The 11,322-nt window shown below is 34.8% G+C and overlaps 1 protein-coding gene across 1 annotated transcript; it reads right to left on the bottom strand.

Annotated features, from left to right (window-relative positions):
* Nucleotides 1–5,466: 5,466 nt before the first annotated feature.
* Nucleotides 5,467–11,073, bottom strand: LOC143079017 (beta-1,3-galactosyltransferase 1-like). Its single transcript, XM_076254117.1, has 2 exons — nt 10,894–11,073; nt 5,467–7,159 (listed from the first exon to the last, which is right to left on the bottom strand). The coding sequence occupies exon 2, from the start codon at nt 7,091–7,093 to the stop codon at nt 5,582–5,584; it is 1,512 nt and encodes a 503-aa protein (XP_076110232.1). The 5' UTR covers nt 7,094–7,159; nt 10,894–11,073; the 3' UTR covers nt 5,467–5,581.
* Nucleotides 11,074–11,322: the final 249 nt, after the last annotated feature.

Here is an 11,322-nt window from a genome sequence, read left to right on the forward strand (position 1 = left end):
TGCAGATGTCATGTGAATAGGAACAGTTTCTAGGTCTCATTAATTTAACTTTACTTCTTTTGATGCAAATTTAACTATTCCATACGTTTAAAAATCTATCAAGCAGATCATGTTGAATTTTGTACAGGTTTAAATAATTTTCACTACTTACTAAGAGACGCCCAAACCTTTTTTAGAACTTATGCACTTGCCAACAAAAAGGGCGCCGACGTAAAGTGTCTTTAATTAGTTTTGTTCCTTCTTCACAAAAGCTGCGAAACAACAATTAAACAATTACATTGTTCCATTTTGTTCAGGAAACTGAAAGAAATATATGAAAACAACTATAAACATGTAAATAAATCTTTTACTTTCAGTATTTATCATTTTACCTATCAGTGTCTAGACTTATGAAGTTGTAAATAATTTAATGACTTCATCATTTTCTACATAAGTAAATGGCTGTACCAAGTCAGGAATGTAACAGTTGTTTCCATTCGTTTGATGAGTTTGAGCTTTTTAATATGTTTTTGCAATTTGGTAAGGGTCTTTCCTTTTTGCATTTTCCTTGGGATTCGGCATGTTTGTAATTTTACTTTTTAAATCAGTCTTGCAAACACATCTTGGACTTCTAAATATCAAATATGTTTGTTTCTCTTCGGATCTGTTATATTATATGGATATTTTGAGGAGGCGGATTTCTTATTGTACATTAAATATATTCACACCAATCGATCTGTAATTCAAGTGACTGGCCCTACCATAGACAAAAACAAATGGACTTCCCCTACAATAGATAAAAATAAATGAACTGCCCTACCATAGACAAAAATAAACAGAATGCCCCTACCATAGATAAAAACAAATGGAATGCCCCTACCATTGACAAAAACAAATCTACTGCCCCTACCATAGACAAAAACAAATGGACTGCCCCTACCATAGAAAAAAACAAATGGACTGCCCCTACCATAGACAAAAATTAACAGAATGCCTCTACCATAGATAAAAACAAATGGAATGCCCCTACCATTGACAAAAACAAATCTACTGCCCCTACCATAGACAAAAACAAATGGACTGCCCCTACCATAGACAAAAACAAATGGACTGCCCCTACCATAGACAAAAATTAACAGAATGCCCCTACCATAAATAAAAACAAATGGAATGCCCCTACCATTGACAAAAACAAATGGACTGCCTCTACCATGGATAAAAACGAATTGACTGCCCCTACCATAGACGAAAACAAATTGACCTGCCCCTACCATATACAAAAACAATCTGACTGCCGCTACCATAGACAATAAAAATCTGACTACCCAAACCATAGACAAAAACCAATTGACTGCCCCTACCATAGACAAAAACAAATGGAATGCCCCTACCATTGACAAAAACAAATCTACTGCCCCTACCATAGATAAAAACAAATGGACTGCCCCTACCATAGACGAAAACAAATTGATTGCCCCTACCATAGACAAAATTAACAGAATGCCCCTACCATTGACAAAAACAAATCTACTGCCCCTACCATAGACAAAAACAAATGGACTGCCCCTACCATAGACAAAAACAAATGGACTGCCCCTACCATAGACAAAAATTAACAGAATGCCCCTACCATGGATAAAAACAAATTGACTGCCCCTACCATATACAAAAACAATCTGACTGCCCCTACCATAGACAAAAACAATCTGACTGCCCTACCATAGACGAAAACAAATTGACTGCCCCTACCATAGACAAAAACCAATTGACTGCGCCTACCATAGACAAAAACCAATTGACTGCCCCTACCATAGACAAAAACCAATTGACTGCCCCTACCATAGACAAAAACAAATGGACTGCCCCTACCATAGACAAAAACAATCTGACTGCCCTACCATAGACGAAAACAAATTGACTGCCCCTACCATAGACAAAAACCAATTGACTGCCCCTACCATAGACAAAAACCAATTGACTACCCTTACCATGGACAAAAACCAATTGACTGCCCCTACCATAGACGAAAACAAATTGACTGCCCCTACCATAGACAAAAACCAATTGACTGCCCCTACCATAGACAAAAACCAATTGACTGCCCCTACCATAGACAAAAACCAATTGACTGCCCCTACCATAGACAAAAACAATCTGTCTGCCCCTACCATAGACGAAAACAAATTGACTGCCCCTACCATAGACAAAAACAATCTGACTGCCCCTACCATATACAAAAAAATCTGACTGCCTCTATCATAGACAAAAAACAATTGACTACCCCTACCATAGACATAATCAAATCTATTGCCCCTACCATAGACAAAAACCAATTGACTACCCCTACCATAGACAAAAACAAATTGATTGCCCCTACCATAGACAAAATTAACAGAATGCCCCTACCATTGACAAAAACAAATCTACTGCCCCTACCATAGACAAAAACAAATGGACTGCCCCTACCATAGACAAAAACAAATGGACTGCCCCTACCATAGACAAAAATTCACAGAATGCTTTACCATGGATAAAAACAAATGGACTGCCCCTACCATATACAAAAACAATCTGACTGCCCTACCATAGACGAAAACAAATTGACTGCCCCTACCATAGACGAAAACAAATTGACTGCCCCTACCATAGACAAAAACAATCTGACTGCCCCTACCATATACAAAAAAATCTGACTGCCTCTATCATAGACAAAAAACAATTGACTACCCCTACCATAGACATAATCAAATCTATTGCCCCTACCATAGACAAAAACCAATTGACTACCCCTACCATAGACAAAAACAAATTGATTGCCCCTACCATAGACAAAAACAATCTGACTGCCCCTACCATATACAAAAAACAAATGGACTGCCCCTACCATAGAAAAAAAAAACCAAATTGACTGCCCCTACCATATACAAAAACAAATTGACTGCCCCTACCGTAGACAAAAACAAATTGACTGCCCTTACCATAGACAAAAACAATCTGACCTGCCCCTACCATATACAAAAACAATCTGACTGCCCCTACCATATACAAAAAACAAATGGACTGCCCCTACCATGGAAAAAAAAACAAATTGACTGCCCCTACCATACACAAAAACAATCTGACTGCCCCTACCGTAGACAAAAACCAATTTACTGCCCCTACCATAGACAAAAACAAATGGACTGCCCCTACCATAGACAAAAACAATCTGACTGCCCCTACCATAGACAAAAACAAATTGACTGCCCCTACCATAGACAAAAACAAATTGACTACCCCTACCATAAATAAAAACAAATCCACTGCCCCTACCATAGACAAAAAACAACTTCAATCCCCTACCATAGACAAATACTAATTTTGACTGCCCCTACCATAGACACAAACCAATTGACTACCCCTAGCATAGACAAAAACAAATTGACTACCCCTACCATAAATAAAAACAAATCCTCTGTCCCTACCATAGACAAAAAACAAATTCACTCACCTACCATAGACAAAAACAAATGGACTGCCCCTACCGTAGACAAAAACAAATGGACTGCCCCTACCATAGATAAAAACAAATGGACTGCCCTTACCATGGACAAAAACAAATGGACTGCCCCTACCATAGACAAAAACAAATTGACTGCCCCTTCCAGAGACAAAAACAATCTGACTGCCCCTACCATAGACAAAAAAAAGTTGACTGCCCGACCATATAAAAAAAAATTGACTGCCCTACCATAGACAATGACAAAGTGACTACCCCTACCATGGACAAAAACAAATTGACTGCCCCTACAATAAACAAAAACAATCAGACTGCCTCTACCATAGACAAAAACTATCTGACTACCCCTACCGTAGACAAAAACAAATTGGCTTCCCCTACCATAGACAAAAACAAATTGACTACCCCTACCATAAACAAAAACAAATCCACTGCCCCTACCATAGACAAAAACAATTTCACTCCCCTACCATAGACAAAATCAAATTGACTGCCCCTATCATAGATAAAAACAAATGGACTGCCTCTACCATGGACAAAAACAAATGGACTGCCCCTACCATGGACAAAAGCAAATGGACTGCCCCTACCATAGATAAAAACAAATGGACTGCCCCTACCATAGACAAAAACAAATTTACTGCCCCTACCATAGGTTAAAACAAATGGACTGCCCTTACCATGAACAAAAACAAATGGACTGCCCCTACCATAGACAAAACCAAATGGACTGCCCTACTATAGACAAAAACAAATGGACTGCCGCTACCATAGACAATAAAAATCTGACTACCTAAACCAAAGACAAAAAAAAATTGACTACTCCTTTCATGGATAAAAACAAATGGGCTGTCCCTATCATAAACAAAAACAAATTGACTGCCCCTACCATAGATAAAAACAAATGGACTGCCCCTACCATAGACAAAACCAAATTGACTGCCCCTACCATAGACAAAAATTAATTGACTGCCCCTACCATAGACAAAAACAAATTGACTGCCCCTACCATAGACAAAAACAATCTGACTGCCCCTACCACAGACGAAAACAAATTGACTGCCCCTACCATAGATGAAAACAAATTGACTGCCCCTACCACAGACGAAAACAAATTGGTTGCCCCTACCATAGATAAAAACAATCTGACCTGCCCCTACCATAAACAAATTATTGAACCTATGATAGATAAAAACAATCTGACTGACCCTACACTACCAAAAACAAATTGACTTCCCTAGCATACAAAAAACAACTTGTCAAGTTGAGACTATCTAAAACATTTAATTGGTGTTATAATCTTACATTGTAGGACAATTCCAATGATATATTCTAAATTGCAACGAATATGACAATCCATCTTATGTCAAGAAGAACGATAGTTTATGAAACTAAAGAACTAATATATTTTATTAGTTACATGTAGGATGTTAGCGAAGCTTGAAACCCCATACTAAATTTACTGACCCAATTTATATCGTATAAGTCCACAGGCCACAGTGTAACGACTTTACCTTACTGACTATCTTCACATGTGGTATCTAGACTAGCAGCCTATCATAGTGATTATGTCTTTCATACTTAGTATTAAGAACCTTCCAGTTGTCTATACAAAACAAATTCCAACTATCATACACCTACGATTAGGATTACACTTACTGGTAGCATATAAATCTTTTAATTTTGGGTCGTCCCAAAGTGTAAATATAAACCGTCGTTCCAAACCAAAGCTAAGATCCCATGCTGTTTTACTAATAGTAACTGCCTTATATTTTTTATATATGTCATGGACAGGCCCTGATTCTCGACAATATTGGTCAATGATGGCAAGTAACAGTGCTGGAACGCCACACATCCTTGTCATCTGCGTTAATTTATGTATAAAGATTGAATGTATTCAACCGAACAGCTACGTGTATATATACTTCCTAATTTTTCATTCAATTCATATTGCAAAAAAAATTGCAGAGAAAAAGGATAATGACATATTGGTTTGTGATACTGTCTTTATCAATAAAAATATAGAGAATAAAACATTACTATCATGCGCAAAGATTTTACATAACAATTTATTAAAGTAGGCATCCGAACAGGTAATTGACACTATATTACCATATCATATTTAATATGGAACTTTTTCCAGTCTTCAATTAATTGCATTGGAGATCTGAATCCATGTGATGAAAATAAATGGTTCATTTTATCTGGTTGATAACGTACACTAAATCTTGATTCATGAATTAGAGAAATCTTTAACTTTTTACATGCAATACCCAGGTATACGTCATCTATAAAAATTGGCTTCATAAATTTGAACTGACTCAACAGTTTATTTATTGTATCAACGGTTAATACTAACGAACCACCCCCGGCGTATGGTGGCAAAACATTATCCTTAAAATCATCTTTTGAAATAAACCATTTAGAATTAGCATTTCTGTGAGGTTTGGCATTTTTCCAGACATATCCCAAGAATACACCGCGCTTTCCAGCAATAGACAATGTATGCAAATGATTCCAAATGTATTTGGTATTCACAATATAGTCATCATCTACAAAAAAGATATACTTTGCACCACTGCAATGGGTAGCAACCCATGTAAAACCCATTATCGTTTTTAATGTATTATTGTGGTAATCGTCTAGAAAGTTCTGTTGAATAATGTCTTTATATGTGTCACTTTCCATTTGTATAAATTCTTTCATCAACGGTGAATATCCTACGAGGAAAACCAGTTTTATTCCAGGGTTAGACGTATTTCCCCAAGTATTCCGTATTGCTATTCGATGGGCGATATGGTTAACATCAGATTTTACCACAAATAGCAAGAAAGGATCAGACTTAGCACCATTTGATTTACACACGTTCACAGGAACATGAAGGTATGGAAACGAATACTCGTAAATTTGAGTACTCCTTACAGTATTGTCTTTAACTGGAACTTTTACAGTATTGTCTTTAACTGGAACTTTTGTAGTTTTGGTTTTAACTGGAACTTTTACAGTATTGTCTTTAACTGGAACATTTGTAGTTTTGGTTTTAACTGGAACTTTTACAGTATTGTCTTTAACTGGAACTTTTGTAGTTTTGGTTTTAACTGGAACTTGTACAGTATTGTCTTTAACTGGAACATTTGTAGTTTTGGTTTTAACTGGAACTTTTACAGTATTGTCTTTAACTGGAACTTTTGTAGTATAGTCTTTAACTGGAACTTTTGTAGTTTTGTTTTTAACTGGAACTTTTGTAGTTTTGTTTTTAAGTGGAACTTTTACAGTATTGTCTTTAACTAAATCAAAAACTCTTGTAGTATTGTTTTCAACTATAAATTTTAAAGTATTGTTTTTAACTTGAACTTTTGTAGTTTCGTTTTTAATAACAACCGTTGTAGTATTGTTTTTAACTACAACTGAATCCGTAATTTTTGGTGACACCATATGAGAAACAGTACTTTTATCAATGTACACTCTTGTATAAGGCTTCTTGTCATCTGATGTGATCATAAGTGTTGATTGTTGACTAGAATTTGAAGAAAGGTTTGCCAGACAGCAGACGATAAAAAGTACAGTTATTGTTTTAAATATCGTCATTGAAAGTATGCGAAGTTTCTTCCACATTTTTTCCAGCGGGTATCCAAATTGTTACTGCTAACTATTTACGTATGAAATCCATAATTTTGGCATCTGAAACATATAATTATTGAACTATTTATATGTGTTATGCTTTTGTAGTTGGGTTGCACTATTGTAAATGTTTTAAATTGTAAATGTGCTTTTGTAGTTGGGTTTGTGCTATTGTAAATTGTGTATTCTTGTCTTTCATTTTTGCTAATGTGTAACTTTGTCTATATGCCTGATAGTACCTCTTTATTACATATTTGTTTGTTTTTATAGTTATTAAGATTATTACACATTGTTGATTGCTGTACCCCTATTTGTGATATTCTTTCCTATCATGTGTGTTTGTTTTGTTCACACATTGTTGTCAATTTGGGAATTTAATGCGACGGTTATACAAGTGAGAGGTTCAGCTAGCTATATAACCAGGTTTGATCCACCATTTTCTGCATAAGGAAAAGCGTATACTTAGTCAGGAATATGACAATTAATATCCATCCGTTGAATTTCCCTCGGAGTTCAGTAGTTTTGTTTTATTACTTTCACCACTATTGTCTATAAAACGCAACTCTACACAACTGTTAGACACATAGACGGTTAAGAAAACTAAGTTTTTCCCATCATTTTCTCACCAAACTACCTCTGACAAGTCAGGAATATGAAAGTTATATTTCACTCATTCCGTTTGTTTGATTTGTTCACATTTAGAATTTACACTAACAATGTTTCTGTTCGTTTCTATTAAGTTATATTCCCGTCATTTACAAGTCACTTGGTCTAATGGCAAAGTCACTCTTACTTTAGAAAGATTGACATAAGACAATATCAAATAAAAACTGGCTGTTTCTGTATTGGACCCGTTATAGATTCGAGATTAGATGTATTGGACCCGTTATAGATTCGAGACTAGCTATATTGGACCGGAGAGGCCAATACAGCTGATCGATAATCTATAACAGGGCCAATAAAGGAACATTCAGTTATTCAGAACACTTTGATTAAATTTTTTAAGCAACTTACTTTGAAGTTGAAGACGATACAGAAATTAATATTTGAACTCGACTTTTCGCATTCACGATTGATGTTTTCGTCAACTTTGTCAGATGTAATTTCTTATTTCTCGTCCAAGTACTTAATCTTACAATTCATTTTATCTAGCAAATCTAAAGTAGAGGGGAGGAATAAATCAGACGACAATATACCTAATCTTTTTCTAGAATCGTCTGCGTTCTGATGATTGATGAACGGAAATGAAACTAAAAATAATCGGAAGTCGTACTTGGAAAGGCTAAGAAATATTTCCGTTCAAACAGTTACAAAACACTGAGCATTCTTTAAACTTTTGATGATATTATATTCAAAAATATGATTACAAATGTATTTTATGCATAACGATACGCCTTAAGCTTACTAGGTGTAAGAAAATTGAAACCGTAAGTGAACCGTATTCGCACATGGGCCAATACGGGGGCCATTATGACCTTTTCTGTATTGACCCCCGTATTTCGTATAGGAAATATATTTAAAATTGACACTTTTAATGTCTAACCACCCTCTTTTCCGTCCTATCCAACAAATAAGGCTTAATATTTGTGTTATGCATTTGTATATTTTAATTTACAAAGAATCTTCCATAAATTAGATTTCCAATAGTTATAATGGTGAAATATAATATCTTTTTGGTGTAACCATGGCAACAATCTGCGTTTATTGATAAAAAATATTTCAAAATGACTCCAAAATTTGGTCCAAAGGAGAATTTCAAACCATTCCCTTTCCTGAAACCATATACATCATCTATCTAGAGGCCAAAAATCATATGCATTTCTGCTTGTTTTCCCCAAAAATTGAATTGAAAAGTTCGAGTCAAATCTTTGTTAAAAACACTACGGATTGGACAATACGGACTGTCAAACAGAAAAATGGCATATAAAACATGCTAAAACAATTTATATGTTAATATAAACCCACATGGAAGGCTTTATTACTCTTCATCTATCTAAAACTCAATTTTATTGTACAAAAACTTTCATATTTGAAAAAAATCTCCATGGCCAAAATGCGAAACTAAACTTCTAACTGTGTATTGCTACATTGGCCCTGTCCGAAAACCAATATTAACTCCGGATTTATATCGATCGGAAAACGACACCAGTATATCACAGGCTGATTTGTCCATATTAGGGCTTATTTGCTAATATCATTTAATAATACTGTTTTATCATCATCATGTTTGTAGAATCTAGCTAGTTTTAGAATATTTGATGTGTTTAGTTTACAATATGAACTCCATTTGAATGTTCTTGTCCCTACATGTATCTATGTCACCCGATTACCATTCTTCTTGACTGAAGCTTAAATATTTTGCTTCTCCTTAGAGACATCGGTATTGTATTTAAATAATAAACGGTAGTGAATATTAATCATTTCGTGCCTTTTATAGCAACAAAGATCAAATGCAGCCGTCAATATTGAGCAAAACTCGTACCACATAGTCGGAAAGTTGTCGCATTGGCAAACATAATACAGCTCCTTTTTTTATAGATTCATATACTTTTATAACCAATAAAACATAATTCATATACCGTATAGCGGGTTATTTTCGCGGTTGTAAAATTTCGCGCTTTTCATTAAATAAGGTTTACGAAATATTTTGTCGGTTATTATTTTTGCGGAATCAAAACTTTTATTAATACCTTTGTATGTACACTTTTAAATTGGAGGAATTTATTTTGGCGATTTTGTTCTATCAGCGAAAATAAGCGAAAATTTGCACCCCGCGAAAATAGCCCGCTATACGGTATTTTTAGGTTTACAGACACGAGTTTTAGTTATAGAAAATTGACTGAAGATATTATCTTCTACATGTTCTTTATGAATTTATGACATTAGTTGTGTATACTTAATACTTCATATAGCTAATTCTCGTGAAACTACCTAGTTTTCGGTGGGGTTCGTGTTGTTTATTCTTTAGTTTTCTATGATGTGTCATGTGTACTATTGTTTTTCTGTTTGTCTTTTCATTTTTAGCCATGGCGTTGTCAGTTTGTTTTAGATTTATGAGTTTGACTGTCCCTTTGGTATCTTTCGTCCCTCTTTTCTAGCTTCCATATTGATGTAAAAGGAAATCAAAGTTTATTGAACGATGAATTTTTAATTTAAAAAAAGAAGATGTGTTATGATTGCCAATGAGGCAATTCTCCACAAGAGACCAAATGACACAGAAATTAACAACTGTAGGTCACCGTACGGCCTTCAACAATGAGTTAACAAATTTTCAATTTACTATTATTCTGCTATTGTTTAAAGATTCATGTATATTGATAAGCATAACTTATTACATTGGTCTACCACTAAACTTTAGTCAAACTTATAATTTCCTCTGCCAGATAAGTTATGCCAGTGATCATGTCGGTGTCTTATACAGACAGCGGATTTGTTATGCATCGTCCTTCCCTTCCCCTATGTCACCATACCGAGCTCTTCATACAACTGCATATCACTGATTTGGGACGTCAATTATTTGAACCCGGCATTTACCACTTTACCCTGACAGATAAAAAAAAAACGACGTCATTATGAAAGAACCGACGTTGATCCCGGCCTTATCGAGTCATTTTCCGGTTTGCTGTAGAACACTCTATTCTATCAGACAAAAACACAAATACAATCCGTTAAATCGATTAGACAATTCTCATAATATTTATATTGTAAAAAATCAGCTGATCAACAGAAATATCAATCATTTTTTAACTCGGAAATTCATATATTATATGTAGACAAACTGATAATATACTCACTTTTAGGTCTATCATTTATCTCTGATTTTCCTTTTTTTTCAATTTAGTGATCATGCAGCTTGTGTTTAGTTACTTGCATGTCTGACCTAAGACCTACAGCTAACTTACTAGGGAGTCCTGTTGTTGACAGGTTTATACGTTTACAGGAAGTGTACTCTTCAACGACTGACATCCTGTTACATTAGAAACACTTTGCATATTCATCTAAATCTTTTCCTGTTTCTAAATTCTATCTTTTGTATCTTTGTTCTTATCCTTTCCTTTTTTTTTCTTTCCTTTTCTTTTTTCTTTAATTTGTTATTGTTTGCTTATTTATTTGATTTTTGTCCATTTCTGAAGTTCATGTGAAATTTTCAAAGAAGCACATCAAATTACTATCGCCAGTCCTTTTTAAATTCATTTAATACATGAATCTATAAAAGGCAACGA

This window comes from Mytilus galloprovincialis, chromosome 6, assembly GCF_965363235.1.
Source record: "Mytilus galloprovincialis chromosome 6, xbMytGall1.hap1.1, whole genome shotgun sequence".
Taxonomy (NCBI): Eukaryota; Metazoa; Mollusca; class Bivalvia; order Mytilida; family Mytilidae; genus Mytilus; species Mytilus galloprovincialis.

Excerpts from the sequence above, each read along its gene's own strand:
- LOC143079017 (XM_076254117.1), bottom strand. The coding sequence starts at position 7,093 with ATGTGGAAGAAACTTCGCATACTTTCAATGACGATATTTAAAACAATA.